The sequence below is a fragment of the Musa acuminata genome, chromosome BXJ3-3, assembly GCF_036884655.1.
Source record: "Musa acuminata AAA Group cultivar baxijiao chromosome BXJ3-3, Cavendish_Baxijiao_AAA, whole genome shotgun sequence".
NCBI classification, from domain to species: Eukaryota; Viridiplantae; Streptophyta; class Magnoliopsida; order Zingiberales; family Musaceae; genus Musa; species Musa acuminata.
The window spans coordinates 24551002-24566343 of NC_088351.1; the positions used below are offsets into that span (position 1 = coordinate 24551002).

The 15342-nt window shown below is 41.4% G+C and overlaps 2 protein-coding genes across 5 annotated transcripts; one reads left to right on the forward strand and one right to left on the reverse strand.

Annotated features, from left to right (window-relative positions):
* Positions 1–1982: 1982 nt before the first annotated feature.
* Positions 1983–9175, forward strand: LOC135583699 (inositol-tetrakisphosphate 1-kinase 4-like). Of its 3 annotated transcripts, none has more exons than XM_065144650.1 (10): positions 1984–2476; positions 3399–3480; positions 3759–3791; positions 4560–4680; positions 5178–5270; positions 6829–6948; positions 7034–7210; positions 7319–7374; positions 7463–7547; positions 8607–9175. In XM_065144650.1, exons 1-10 carry the CDS (start codon positions 2295–2297, stop codon positions 8699–8701), a joined length of 1044 nt encoding a protein of 347 aa, XP_065000722.1. In that variant the 5' UTR covers positions 1984–2294; the 3' UTR covers positions 8702–9175. The 3 variants fall into 3 exon arrangements, with proteins under 3 accessions (XP_065000721.1, XP_065000722.1, XP_065000724.1); XM_065144652.1 differs by having other exon boundaries at positions 8669–9175; XM_065144649.1 differs by having other exon boundaries at positions 1983–2476; positions 7034–7374.
* A 596-nt stretch (positions 9176–9771) lies between these two features.
* On the reverse strand, positions 9772–11956 carry LOC103978346 (homeobox-leucine zipper protein HOX19). Of its 2 annotated transcripts, XM_018824048.2 has the most exons (4): positions 11367–11945; positions 10644–11179; positions 10481–10560; positions 9772–10327 (listed from the first exon to the last, which is right to left on the reverse strand). In XM_018824048.2, exons 2-4 carry the CDS (start codon positions 11097–11099, stop codon positions 10036–10038), a joined length of 828 nt encoding a protein of 275 aa, XP_018679593.2. In that variant the 5' UTR covers positions 11100–11179; positions 11367–11945; the 3' UTR covers positions 9772–10035. The 2 variants fall into 2 exon arrangements, with proteins under 2 accessions (XP_018679593.2, XP_009392387.2); XM_009394112.3 differs by having other exon boundaries at positions 10644–11956.
* Positions 11957–15342: the final 3386 nt, after the last annotated feature.

Consider the following 15342-nt stretch of genomic DNA (forward strand, 5'->3'; position numbering starts at 1 on the left):
TTGATCTAACCTGAGATGAGAACACTGCTAGATGATTGAGAATAGTCTCTCTGCGTTGTCCTTGTCTTCTTCCCTTTCTTTCTCTTCCTTTTCTACCTTGTTCTCCTTCTTCTCTTTGGAATCTCGTGGCTCTAAAGATCTGCCTCGTTGCTGCCTTTTTATAGCTTTAATCTACCTCTAAAACGTAGTCACCATACCTCCTAATCTTAATTAGGGTTTGATTAAGAGGGGGTATAGGTTGTGGGCTGATAAAACCCACATGGGCTGAATATGGGCCATCAGCCCAACACCATATGTTAGCTGTTGGTGGAAAGATGATCATCCCCGAGTTTTCCAAGCCCCGTCTCTGCTAGCGTCTTCAATTTTGCTGCTTCGGGGTGGCCATTAAAGCAGCGTTTCGGCACCGAGCAGTCGCTGCAATAAACAATCTGATTCAGAGCGCCGGAGAAGATAGCTACGTGAACAGTAGTAGAAAACACACGCAACAACGCCCATCAATCCGTCCCTATATCTCGAAACTGCCCTCCTCTTCCCGTGGTTGACCAACAGCTCCCGCTTTCCACTTCCGAAGGGCGCATCACATCAGTGGTGGTCTGCCCGTCTACTTCGCACGCTTTGTTAACCTCAAAGTTGGGGAAGCCGCCCATGTCGGTCGCCGGATCGGATGCGCGACTCTCTCTAAACCGCTGCCTTGAAACTTCGACCGGAGCGGAACACGAGCCCCCCAACCGCGCTTTCCACGGCCGGTCGACGAGGTGATTGGTGGAGAAGAGCATTGTTCGAGTGGACGCCGTTCACCGGATCCTGTCCACGTGTTCCAGGCCCCCACCGCGTCCGGTGAGTGGCCACTACTGTTCTCCCCACCACCATTGTGGTGCCGAAAAGTCCAACCAACCTGTATTCTATCAATGAAGACGTACTTCCACTACCAACATGAGGGCCGCACGATGTCGTGCAAAGTGAAAGCTCGCACGAATCTCAACGCCGCCGATCAAGGTTTCCGCACGAATTTTAAAACATACGTTGCCCATGTCACTAATCGTGGTTAGTGCAGAAGGCTGAGTCGGACGCCACGTTCGCATTCGTGTTAGTGCTCTTACATCTGATGGGGAGAGAGCAATAACGCTATTATGTTTCTCTCTGTTTGCTATCCATTCTTTCACCACTTAGTGTCTGATAAGAGGGGCCAACATATTCATGTCAAAGTCCCTTTTCATGAACGAATCAGTGATCTTAATATAACCTACAACACTATTTGTCACCTGTGGCTGTGATTCCATTGCCTTTAGCACCACATAAGAAGTTTGCATATGAAGTAGGTTCAAATGTATATATATATATATATATATATATATATATATATATATATATATATATATATATATATATATATATATATATATATATATATATATATATATATATATATAGTCAGATTCGAAACAAATCTTTATTCGACCGCATGTTGGTATATATAATATATAATAAAAATGGATATGGCGCATTATACATATAATATCGATGTTAGTGATAGTTTCAAGTGGGTACGGGCTCTTGCGGATCCTGTGTCTCGGTCGAGCAACCACATATAAGACTTCCATCATCCATTGGCTTCTCCCAAACGGTCCCTCAGGGGTCTTTATCTCAACGAAATGGGATCCGCTTCTGAAGATTAATGAGAGGTTCGTCTTCTTGTGTCTGGCGGCTCGAACGAGACACCCGAGCGTGACAGAGAATTGGGAGGCGCAACGTTTCACATGGTGCGCTGGGTGGGCCCCTTCGGGGTGACACGCGTCAAAAATCACGTGAGAGCCATAAAACGTTGTTCTCTGTGCTCCGCTTTAAACAGCCTTCCTATAGTATTCTAATGTAATCCGGCTCGATGGCAGTCAAGTAAATAATCGGACATAAGAAGCGTAACTTGGTACTTGCGCTCACTGGAATTGTGCTCGAGCTCTGCTACAAATACCCGATCACGCCAATCTCGCTCGCTAGCCTGCTTCCTTCCGACTCTCACGAAGCGCTTCCCAGAACCTCTTCGTCTCGCTCCCTAGATCGCTCTCCGTTTGGAGTAATCTCGAAGGCTGTCGTATCCCGGATTCGAATCCCCTGCTTCCGCTCACCCCCTAGGATCGAAGCAACATCCCCTTCGTTTGCTCTTGAACGCCGGTTGATCGGGCACGACGGAGGGTTTCTAGGGTTTCGACCGTGTGGTTCGTGTCGAGCTCTGGAGGGTTTTGTTGGTGATTTAAGGTCTGGTCTAGGAGGGCGAGAGGCGGAGGAGGGAGGGGGTGATGAGGTTGAACGGGGAAATCTCGTACCTACGAAATGAGGAGGAGAATGAGAACGATAGCGTCGCCCTGATATCGCTTCCACCGCCGCCGCCGCCGACGCTGGAGAAGCTCGTCGTGGGGTATGCTCTGACCTCCAAGAAGGTCAAGAGCTTCTTGCAGCCGAAGCTGGAAGGGTTGGCAAAGTGAGTCGTCCTCTTCAAAAAGAGGGAACCAAAAATATCTTTGGAAACTGATAGTTGATACAAATTTGTGTTTCTTTTCCGGCCGTCCGATGCATATCTTTTGTGTGGAAACAAGTATATTTTGAGTTGTTCTAGGCGACTCTTGATTAGTCGTGGTGGTGTTGCGCTTTTCGTCCTTCATTTTCTTTCGTCTTTTCACTTTGAATTGTGCTACTAACCTGTTGTTTTTTTTGTTGTAATCTCATTCCTCTCAACTTTGCTCCTTCGGATAGATTATTTTTCTTAAATATCATATATATATATATAACTTTGGGAACCTAACTTGGCTCTCTTATATGCCATGCTTTGACACTTAATAATCTACTTTGAAAGCAAACTATATATATTATAAATTTCAGTATCAAATGATATTCTCTTTATGTCATCATTATTTTTATTTTTTGTCACGGTCTTATTTTAAGAAGAAGTTTCCTGCTTATTCTTGATATTTATTTTCTTAGTGGAATTTGACTAGATTACCGTTTCTCAGTGATGGCAATCGTATGATTATCTTGATGACTTTGAATTATATGAGATCTCTATTATATCTAAGCTGTATTTGATCAGAGATCTCTATTATATCTAAGATGCATTTGATCTCTATTATGTTATGGTGATTGTTCTAAACAATGTAAGCTGATAACATATCCTTACAGTAAATTTCTTTATATAAGATCAAGATAATTCTGCTCTTTTCTGATGTGATAAGGACTGAAACATTTTTTTCCTATGTATTTTTAATTAATTTTCTGTCGTTAGTGATGTTCATGTATATTGCATCAGACATGTTTGGTAAAATTGTTTTCATCTCAGATACCACCTGACGTGTCTCAGTTTGGGTTTCGGAATGTAATTTAACTAGACCTTGTGATGTGTTGTGCAGGAAGAAAGGAATTGTATTTGTTGCCATTGACCAGAGCCAACCACTTGTAGACCAAGGTCCTTTTGACATTGTTCTTCACAAGGTCCATCGGTCACCCCTAATGCTTGGAGTTTTTCTTATGGAACATTAAGGCTAACTTGTCTAACAATGACCATAATGATGCTCAATTTTGGTGGAAAAACCAATGATTTTGCCATGAAAAGTAGAAAGGAAGCCAACTGCTGTTGGTTCTCATCTTAAATTCAGTTTATTGGTGCTTTGCATAAATATGATAGAGAATTTATCAATTCAACTCTTCCTAATGATTTTAAACATGTTGACAGATAAGCTTTTCTTTTTTACTTTTTTTTTTTTTGACAGTTGACTGGAAAAGAGTGGCAACAAATTCTGCAGGTTGGTAATTCTAGACCTTCTAGAAGTACCTCATCTTCTGTAAGGTCATTATATTATGCTTGAAATCAGATACTGTGATGGTACGAAACTTCTGCATCATGCAAAATTTTGACCAATTTATAATCTGATCAGTAACATTGACTAGTAAAGAGAGAAATGTATTAAAGTTAAAGGTGTATCTTTATCTGGAATATTTTTGTAACCCGTGGAAGTTGAAGCCTCCACTTCCATGGGCTGAGGATTCTACTTCATCTGATCAGCTATTCTAGCCTCGTATTGTTGCTAGCTGATCCTAGGTATTACTAAAATTAGCTGCTTTAGATTTTGTTTATTTACAAGAAATGGGCCCTTCTGTTGTTAGTTCTGAAAGATCCTTTATAGAGAAGCTTTGTGGTTGTAGTTTTTCTAGGTATCAGATCAGTGCATGAGTCTTCTGCCAATGGGAGTTTTGGGATGTAGCCTTACAGTTGCAGTTTGAGAAATTAATTTTCTTTTTGCAAAGTTTAGATCTTTTATTTTCTAAATATATTGACCCTAAACCTTTATATGGCAAGCAAACTATTTGAATGTTTTACAAGTTTAATAAGTTTCTCTTGTTGATTGATAAAAGGCTAAAACAAGTTTTATTGTGATATTTCTACTGTGATTTCTCAAGTATACATCCATTATTTCTATTTCTTCAAATTCCAGTTGAACACATATGAGACTTTATTTTTGAATTTGCAATACCTGCTGTTTTCTTTGCCTTATTTTCTTTGTTCTTTGAAGGATTATTGGGAAAAACATCCAGAAGTTACTGTCCTTGATCCACCTGCTGCCATACAACATCTGTACAATCGCCAATCAATGCTTCAGGATGTAGCTAATTTGAATTTGTCTGACTGCTATGGTAAATGTTGTCATTGCTTAATTCTAATTCCATTCAACAAATGGGTTCAGTGCCTGGTTAGTGTTGTCTTTTTTTTTTTTTTTTCTTTTTTCCTCTCTCTGCTCTATACCAAAGTGAAACTTACTATATATCTTGAGGCACCATTAGGTAGTAATAAGACTGTCTTTATATTCATCTTGTGATTTGTTGTTGTTGGAGATTTGCTTTAGTTACCTCTACCAGATCTGTTGGTGATTATTATAATAGCTTTCCTTACAAATATTTTGGAAATACTTGGCAATTTCTCACCTTAGAGAATGCTCATAAGACTGAAAACAATTTTTCCTAATTTATCTTCTCTATTTCAGAAGAGTCTGATGTCACTAGAATTGCATAATATTCTGATGTAATTTTCATAAGGAAAAATAGGTAAATTGTTGTAAGTTCCAGATTCTTTTTTGTTTGATTATCTACTTGGCTGTCCATTTTGAACCCTCGTCTTCAACTATCAATTGCAGGTAAAGTTGGCACTCCTAGGCAGCTAGTTATCACCAAAGACCCATCATCAATTCCAGATGCAGTTAGCAAGGCTAGGTTAACTCTTCCATTAGGTAAATTCATATGACATCTCTGTCAAAATCTTTCTATGATCCTTGATACATAAGAAGATTGCAACTGATGTTGGTGGAGAGAAATGATAATGTCTAACTCATAATTAACATCACTGGCGAAGATTGATTCTTAGTATTTTTCACCGCCTATTCCATCTAGTTCTAAATTGATGTCCAGAGCAGCATGGATCCACTGTATGGAGGGATTGATTCTGGTGAAATATACTGCTTAAGTTTCAGGTGTTTTACATTAGTTGCGTCATGAGTTGAGAATGATCTAACTGCATACTCCATGTAAGCACAAATGAAGAAAAAAAGCTGGTTTTAATTGTTTTTCTGTCTTGGATACTGAGCTGTCTTTCCTCTAGTTTACATTTGATTATGTATGATTCTGTACATGTATATTAGGTATTTTAGTTTAGTGTCTGTCACCTAGGCATCTTGAAGCTTGTTTATATTGACTAATCGCCAGCTCTGTCACCAATATCCAAGTGGTCTTTGGTAACAAGGAGACATGTGGAGTGGTAATAACTTATGTTGAACATATTTGACATAGAAATCATCTTACTCCAGAAGGTTTGCAATTAAGGATCTTTTCTTGTGTCATATTTTGGTTGGTAGCATAGGCTGACTTATGATTGTATTCAGGGCTCTCAGCATCAACAATTGAGATGAAAATTTTTGAACCAATTAATTGAAAAATAGTGTCATAGGAACATAGATGCTTAGAGAGCGCATGTGAATATGATGATATCTCATAGCTAAAATGGAAATGTGGTACACCGATGTAACATTTGTCAAAATATTAACTTAAGTAAAATTTCTAAAGTGATTTATAACCATCAGATTTGACTAAAAGGATAAGATAATCTGTGGAACGAATCACACACGTGGACAAATGTTAGAATAAAACATAGATTGCTGTTATCACTAGATTGCTAATTGGAAAATGTCATGTCCAAAGCCTACAAGCAGACACACCATAGCATAATGGTGAAGTTTGATCTCTATCTATTGATGAAAGCGTATCTTATGTTAATTTTTGGTGAAAAATGTTCTGGGCTGGATGTAGATTGGAGAAAATGGGAAGTTTCATCAAGGATCAGGGCCCATGTAACACAAGACCACATGACAAGCTCACACTCAGAGGAAGAACCCATGTGCATTCCCAGCCAGCGAGGGCAATGTATTTTAGTTTGTATAAAAAAATGCTCTTAGAAGTCCCTGAGCACCCTCTTTGTCGGCCTAGGTTGGCTGACTTCCATACTTCTTGTAACTTCCTATTTTAGGTAAGGCTAGTACATCATATATTACAATTGTGGGGCTACATTGAACTTTTCCCACCATTGAGCAGCTCTATGTAAGGAAATATCCTTAGTTAAATAAAGAGCATTCAAATTTTTATATGGGTAAGGCTAGTACTTTTTGGCTTACCTTCATTAAGTCTACATAATCTGTTGTTATGTCTAGTGCAATAGAAACGTGTTTGATAATGCACTACAGATCTAGTTGGTGATTTACTCACTGAAAATGTTCACAAAATGTTCTTCGTTTGCAGTTGCGAAACCCTTAGTGGTTGATGGAAGTGCAAAGTCACATGAATTATCACTTGCCTATGATGAGTTCTCCTTATCAAAGCTTGATCCTCCCTTGGTTCTCCAAGAGTTTGTTAATCATGGTAATCTGTTCTCGATTGCTGTTGTGTCAGGCAACTTCATGTTATTATACTCTTCATCTTAATTTATTTTATTGTCCTCTTCCAGGCGGTGTTCTCTTTAAGGTCTATATTGTTGGAGAGGCAATAAAGGTTGTTCGTCGATTTTCCCTTCCTGATGTTAGTAAGCGCGAACTCTTGAACAATACTGGTGTCTTTCGGTTCCCCAGGGTTTCTTGTGCTGCAGCATCTGCAGATGATGCAGACCTGGACCCTAGTATTGCTGGTAAGGTCTTTGCAGGATACATGGATTTTGATTTGTTTATGATGACAAAAAGTATGCTGTATTATGTGAAGAGTGAGTGCCTCTTTCTTTCATATTGTTTTTCTGTAGAACTTCCTCCAAGGCCATTGCTTGAGAAGCTCGCTAGGGAGCTCCGTCTTCGATTGGTGAGATGGTTTGTTATATGTGTGCTTTACTCGAATACTTATTTGTAGGTTTGCACTGGTTCTTATCTTGCATTTTTGTTGCCTTTAGGGTCTTCGATTATTCAACATAGATATAATCAGAGAGCACGGAACAAGGGACCGGTTTTATGTCATTGATATCAATTATTTTCCTGGCAAGTGGAGCCTATTATTTATTCAATATTCTCATCCTTTTAAGCTCATGAAGTGCAGTTTATATCTCTTTTCCCATTCTTTTCTTTCCATCATGTGTCAGGTTTGCTTTATTTTTTTGTCAAGATTTTTCTTGTCAAACTTGTAGAGAGATGCCAAGTAATTGAAACATCATTTAACATGAAGAAATGAGTTTCGTTATAAGAACATTCATATAGAAAAGGCTCTTTGCTGTAGTTATCCAAACACACTGTAAGACAATTGGTTGGAAAACTTGATTTCTTAGTGGAAGCAACGTACCTTGGTCAATCCTGGGGTTTTAGCAGAATGGTAGGGAATGATCGGAAAGAGTAGAGGAGACCAAGGATAGATGGTGTACTTATGGGAGGACATTTCTATGGGTTGATGAATCAGAACAATAGGCAAAATATCCATTGTACCAAAAATAAAGAGCAAGAACATCAGGTGCTTGTTAGGTGTGCAAGTTCCTTAACCGCAGGGTGTATGCATCTGTTTCTTTGGTTGTTTGGTTCCTGTTTAGATTTAACTTTGAAGTACTAATTGAACAGGACAAGAATGGCACTTCAGGAACAATCTAGTGGGAGGAAATTACAATAGACAATTTTCAATGTATAACATGACATTTTGATACAAGTTGTGATAGCCACAAATGACGCACAATGGAAGTGGATGAATAAATATTAATGTATGTAGGAGAGATGGGTGTACCACCGTTAATTTGGATATATCGAGTAATATATTAATTTTTCTATTGAGAAGTCTCACATTGGAAGTTCCTGGGATCAAATCTATTTGACTGTTGATAGGACTTCGTTATTTATCTATTGTAGAAAAAAAAAAGGAAAACCAAAAGTCCTTAATTTTTTAGGGAAATAATATCATAATTTTGAAGTTTACATATTTGTCAGAATTATGAACTATAAGCAGTATTTAGCAGGAGGATTCTTATGAGCTGGTATATGATTGACTTTACTTCCTGACATTATTTGAATGAACAAACAAAACATCTTCTTAAGTAGAACAGTTGGTAACCTTTGCAGGTTATAGTAAAATGCCAGGCTATGAACACATATTTACCGACTTCCTTCTGCGCGTGGTACAGAGCAAGTTCAAAAGGCTACTAAGTAGCAACTGATCATCTAGCTTGAGGATGCTGCTCGACGGCACGAAGCACTTGCCGGATACCTGAACCCGGGGGGAGCAGAGTCCCAACCAGATGCTCAATGTACATAAGCTCGGAGACCCACAATAATCTGGAGCTTTATTCCGAGATGGTGGCATTTATTGTGCAGATAAGTGCTACTGCTTCCCTCTTCTCTGGTTACTGATTCATGTTATAAGCAAGCCTTCTGTGAAAGTCTAATCACACCCCCACCAAAACACCCCTCCTCTTTTATCTTTTGTGGTTCGTTCCTTGTTCATGTTCTAATGGATGATCAATGTAATTCCAGTTTCCGAACAGTGTGCTTTGTGGAGTGAGGAATCAAATCTACAACGTTAGTGGCTAAAACTCTCCTTTTTGTATGATTTTTATAGGAGGTTTAAGCACATTGTTCAACCTGACAAATTTTAATAGCAGATAATGCAGCTTTGACGTGAAATTCTTTCATTTCCTTTAAGATTACATGCTTTTATAATGCACGCCCTTGGGACGCAGTTGCGTTTGGATCTTATACAGCTGCATATGTAGTCCCTTCAAATTTATATACATGGCTTGTAATCCTTTGCAGAAGACTGTGATGTGACAGTGACGAAATAAAAAGAAAGAAAGAAGAAGCTTATTCTAGTGACACAAGTTGACGTGACTGTCCGCTCTTCCAATCAAGTATGACTCGGTCACCTCCATAGATAAAGCCGAAGCATAAAGATCAGTCACTGTGATCCCCCAACCCTCCATCTGTAGACCTCGATTTGTCCTTATTCCTAAATGTATGCAAATACTTATGTTACGTGGGCCCGATACTTCACGTGGGTATGGCCCACCAAATAGTTCTCCATGAATTAGTGGGTTCGTGTCGTGTATGATCTATCGTTCTGTCAATCATATCCTTCTTCCTTGCCCCCACACGCTTTCCACTCCTCCCTTTTCCTTCACATCTTTCCTACGCCTTCACGTGTACCATCTCAATCAGCGTCTGCCCCCACAAAATGGCCTCCTTGTGTCCTCCCCATTCAAGGGGTGGCATACAGAAATTAACACACGCCTTTCATTTAATCGCATGAAACGGAGGAGATTACACATATTAAGAATCATGTCTTCTGTACAGCGGACAAGGATAACTTGTAAGGAACATAAAGCAATCGGTCTGTCAATAATACTTGGCGGTACCAGATGCAATTGCTTCTTCGTCGACCATAACCAGTCGAGTGATGCTAAGTATCGAGTGTAATTCCCAAGCCCTAGATTAAAAATTAAAAAAAATATACAAAAAAAAAAAAGAGGGGGTGGGAGGAGTTCGTCTTCCCCAGCTAACATGATGCTGAATGGATGAAAGGGTGGAAGAAGTGATGCTTTGCTGGTGCGACCACAAAAGGCTCGGCGCCGCCGCCTTTGGGGCCGTCGGCGGCGGCTCTTATGGTCTTGCAGGAAGGGCACATGGTGAGGTTGGCCGCCGGGAACTGCATGCAGACCGGCGGCGGCCCGAGTTTGAGGGCCTTCAGCTCCTGTAGCTCCTTGTGCAGTCGCCGGTTCTCGTCGGTCAGCGACTCGCAGCACCTCTTCAGAAACTCGCAGTCGACTTCGGTCTGCTTGAGCTTGGTCCTGTCATCACATCACTCGAAGCCTTGATGTTGCAACCGCAGTGCATGCAATTCCATTATGTATAGGTAGTAGATATATACACAACATTTGACATCATAGATATGAAATATACGTATGTATATGCACACACGTCTGAAAGAATTAGAGACAAACCTTGCCCTCCTATTTTGGAACCATACTTCCACTTGTCGTGGCCGCAGATTCAATTGCTTGGCCAAAGCATGCTTCTGTTTCTGTTCATCGAACCAAAAATAATGAGGAGAAAGATGATGAGAAAGAAAGGTACGCAGAGAAGATTCTTTCGGGTACTACTCACAGGATTGAGGGTACTGTGCTCCTTGAACCTGTCTTCCAACAGGGCCGACTGCTCCTTCGTGAGCCTAAGCTTCTTCCTAGGACTGCCGTCGTCGTTATCGTCGTAGCTACCGCCGCGGGAGTCGGCCCTCGCTGTATCTGCTTCCTCGCCGCCGCCGCCGCCGTCGTCTTTCTCCTTCTTCATCGTCGTCGGAGTGTAGGCAGTCGAAAAGGATGAGACCGTGCTGTGAGGAGACGACGGCCGCGCTTGCCGCCCCTCCTCTCTCCCCTTGTTCGCTTCCCCGTTGTAGACATCATGAGGAAGGCTTAACATCAGTGATGGCTGCTTCTGTGCCATCAAGCTCCTGAGAGGCGAGCAGGGCACTTCCTGCCTGCGACGAGTAGTACCGCTCGACGGCGCCGTGCTCCTTCCCCCGACGCCCAGCCCGAGAGCAAGGCTGGTGTCGCACACATCCATCCCTCGGCTCCTGTCCAATCTCTGCTTTGTTTCTTTGATCTCCTCAACCCGCTACTCCCAGTATCCCCCTGTATCCTCCTCTTCAACACACAGAGAGAGAGAGAGAGAGAGAGAGAAGCTTTGGTGCAGGAAATAGAATACGTGAGGGAAATAAATCGATGAAGGAACCGAGAAGGGAATCAGGAAGAGAATATGGGAGATGGGGATAGAATTATCTGCCACAAGCTAACAGGGTTGACGACGGAGTCGACCTACCTCGCTACTTACCAATGAATAAAGGAGGACCATAGACGAGCTTTCAGAATGGGAAGGTGCGTGGGGAGAGATGACCGCGTGGATTCACATGGGAAAGGGTGCGTGACCTTTGCCTCCCCTGCCACAGCCCACCCACCCCACTCCACATCTACTCGAAGGTCTCGTTAACTCCCTGTGGTACACATACGGGTTGCAGTTGATACACCTCCACCGCTACTCTTGGCTTATAAGCTTTGTCCCACTGCAACTTGTACCCCACGTAATGCGTTACGTATTCTTCGTCGTTGAGCTAATCATACCAAGTGTGAGAACTCCTCGTTGGAGTGGTTGCCATGTTACAACACACCGATAGATATGGGGCTCATGTCGCCAGCGCTCTCCCCTCCGCTTGTCTGCTCTTTCTCGGTCCTCTGATGGTGGAGGTGAGACGGACAGAGGAACCACTGATCGAAGCAAGGGTGAACTGCACCATGTCTTGCTCCCAAGGGGAAAAGAAACAGACGTCGCCTATTCAATGCCATGAGATGTCCGCAGTTCTCCTGATCCACGAGACAAACCAAACCTTTTCTCTCAAATGGTTGCGTGAGATGACTTCCAACACTTTTTCTCCCCCACCAACTCCTTGTAACCCATAGAAGATGGTGTTGTGATGATTATCTCGGATAAGCATCGACTCCAAGGACAGTAGCCGATGACATGTTGGAGAATAAGTGTCTCATCTCCCAAATCAAACCGAACGGCACCATAATTAATATTCCAGTGGAGGCATTTCGTCGAACACCATCCCCCCACCCTCGCACCAAGTTGCGTGCTGATGGATAAAGCTTCCATACACCACCGACCAACATGCATCATCGTAAGGCTGTGGCCCCGCCGATCATGTGTCACTTGAGATTCCTCGGGGACAAGAGCAGTGGGGAGGACAAGAATCGCGGAGCTACTTGTGAAGCAGATAGCACACGCCCTACGCAGCGTCCGTTTGTGTGTGCCATCGACTACTACTTGCCATATGCACCTGCAGGCTTCTGTTCCTCGTCCTTGTTCAGTACAACGAATACGATCATGATAGCTTGGAATTTGCTCTAAGCATGTCATCATGGAATATAGAGGTGGATGGAGCGAACAACTAAGTGAAATCAATTCATCCACTTCCTCTCTCCTCTCTCCTCTTAAAGAGAAGAAACAAGTCTACATGCCTGGATAGAAAACAATTTATCCATCCTTTCTCTTCCTCTTTTATTTACCGGAAAGAAGAAGAAGAAGAAGAAGAAGAAGAAGAAAACCTCCTCCTCGTCGATCGATTAATGTCAAAAGTAGTTGCAAAGTCAAATTTGAGGTGCATATCTACCAAAAGGTGGTCCAGTCACATATCATCCAGTAACCATGTCAAAGATCCAAACCCATTGTTGATTAGCCCCATCGATTCATTTCCAATCACCATCACAATATGATATGATCCCCCATATCTTTGGTGGACCACCACCCCTTTTGCCTCACCCAGCTCTTCTGGGTTGCCCTCCTCTTCCCCCACCTCTCTCGTCTCCACCAACTTGCTCAAACTAGTCAACATAGTTATAATCAAATTGCATCCACCCCTGAGAAAACTGACCTGCAAACTCCCCTCTTCCACATCCAAACACATGGCATTGATGCATCATCTCTTTTCACTCGGAGGCATTATTTTATTCCTGACCCTGTTGGTGGTGCAATGGTCCAACATAGCCTATGCTCGTTCGAGAAGGAAGGAGAGGGAGTTTGGGCAGCCGTGACAACTAGTTGGCATTTTATCCCAAAGAATGTGTCCCATGCAAAGCAACTCAAAGCCACCACTACTTGTGCTTTCTCAAGTGGGATCAGTCAGTCACGATAGAAAAAGGTGATGAACCATCAAAGGTGATCAACTAAGGCCCTCCTATCATGTCACTTTGTGTTCCATTCCTACCTGACCTGTGTTGTTCCAATGGTTACCACATGTCCATTTGATGATGTATGGGCACAAGCAAAAAAAAGAAAAATAACAAGGAAATAAAAATGAAGGACACAAAAGTCCCAGTTGGGTGAAAGCTTTCTCCAAACTGTATGATAGAATTAATTCTTGACATTGTCCATCATAACCATAAATTGGTACCACACCACACCACACCACACCACACCACACCAGGTGAGATAGTAGTCCATGTATGGGGCAGTGCATGAGCTTGTAAGGGAGTTAGTATTCATTCACATCGAAAGTGTTTGGCCCTTGATATTTTCCTTTCAAACCTATAGGGAAATTGAATGAGAAAAAAATGTGACTCAGTCATCCCTGCCTTACCACCATATCATTTGTTTACTTGTGTTGATTCCAATATATGAATCCGACTTTTCTAATAATATGTGACTATTATTTAGACTCATGAAGTTATTTTTAACATTAAGTGCTTGTAAATAAAAATTCATGATCGTGTGGATATAGAATATTTGTCCTAACATGTACTCTAAGCCTATGTGATTTGAGAATTTTGATAGTTGATCTTTGTTCTAGTAATCCTAAAAATACATATAGAAACAAATCAACTATATGCATATCAAATCAAAGTGGTATAACTCCACTGGATAACTCAGTTGTGACACATGATGTATAAAAGATCACAAAAATAAGTATATTTATATTAAGGTGCATTAAATCATGAACAACATGTCAAATTCTTCATACCAGAGCTTCGTAATTGGTCACAAGCAAAACGTTTCAAGGATCGACTTTGTACGAAAGGATGATCTTGTTGACTGGATCAGATTTGTGGTTGGTGAAGTCAGGATGGATTGGTGGTCAAGCTGACTGACTATATCGGTCATTGCAACGACAAAATAATAGTAACAGGTTGACCGCATGTAATTTACCTGTTGTCGGTCAACGTTTGGATCCTGCCGTCCAATAACGACTGTTTGGTGGCATGCACACTTGCTCTCGATCGAAATCGAACTTTGTGTTTATTAATTACATCAACACAATGTATCAATCATGACTGACATTGTGCTGTCTTTTCTCACTCATATGTGTTTATTAATTACATCAAGGCTTTGACCAATTCGTAGTCAAGAGTTTGACCAAACAAAACCTAGCCCGGTTCTGTTCTTGTTCATTTTTATTGTCTGATTTTTCATGTTAATGATTACTTCTATTATATATCTATATATATATATATATGATTTTATGAAAAAGAAACTTTTTTTTAGGTTTTTGCTCAGATGCCCTTAGTTTTCTTATTATTGTTCTTTTTTTCCTCTAATATTCTAAATGCTCCTCATGTCACTTAACTCCACCTCGTTACCTCCTTGTGACTACTTTATTCTGTTGCTACCCCATAAAGTGTTCGTTTGTAACGTCAACGACTTCCTTTATCGTGGCCCCTATCACCCCCCCCCCTTCACTCCAAACCATCTCTCGTTCCCCCTTCTTCTTATCGCCCCGCTCCCCCTTCTTATCGGACCTACTTAGTGATGGAGGCATAGTGGTCCTCATCGGACCAATGATGAAGGCTATAGGTGAGGCAAGTCACTCTCCTTCTTTCCTTGCTTGTGGTTAATGGTGAGGGTATGTCCCCTTCTTCCTCGCTCGATGATCGACGATAAAGGCTAGAGAAGTTGTGCCTCTATGACTATATTTAATAGAGTATGATGGAGGCGCACACACATGTCCCCTCCTTCCTCGCTCAATGAACGATAAAAGCTAGGGAAGTTGTGCCTCCATCACTATGTTTCACACCCACAAACACGTACACTTTTAACTACTTAATTGATTTAATTAAATATTAGATTACCCATTATTTTTTTTCAAATTACCCTCACCTCCTGTCTCATCTCTACCACTTCTCCTCTCACTCCACGATATCTTTGTTCTCTCCCCTCTCTTTTGATTTTCTCATCCTCTTACTCTATCTCTGACTCCTCCTCCCACTCAACCTCCACCATTATCTCCTTCTCTCAGTGTATTGTCTCCTCTCTCTCT

Excerpts from the sequence above, each read along its gene's own strand:
- LOC135583699 (XM_065144649.1), top strand. The coding sequence starts at position 2,295 with ATGAGGTTGAACGGGGAAATCTCGTACCTACGAAATGAGGAGGAGAAT. Across the intron at positions 2,477-3,398 it reads AAGCTGGAAGGGTTGGCAAA|GAAGAAAGGAATTGTATTTG; the intron begins GTGAGTCGTCCT and ends TGTGTTGTGCAG. Across the intron at positions 4,681-5,177 it reads GAATTTGTCTGACTGCTATG|GTAAAGTTGGCACTCCTAGG; the intron begins GTAAATGTTGTC and ends TATCAATTGCAG.
- LOC103978346 (XM_009394112.3), bottom strand. The coding sequence starts at position 11,099 with ATGGATGTGTGCGACACCAGCCTTGCTCTCGGGCTGGGCGTCGGGGGA. Across the intron at positions 10,561-10,643 it reads AGCACAGTACCCTCAATCCT|AAACAGAAGCATGCTTTGGC; the intron begins GTGAGTAGTACC and ends TTCGATGAACAG. Across the intron at positions 10,328-10,480 it reads TTCCAAAATAGGAGGGCAAG|GACCAAGCTCAAGCAGACCG; the intron begins GTTTGTCTCTAA and ends ATGTGATGACAG.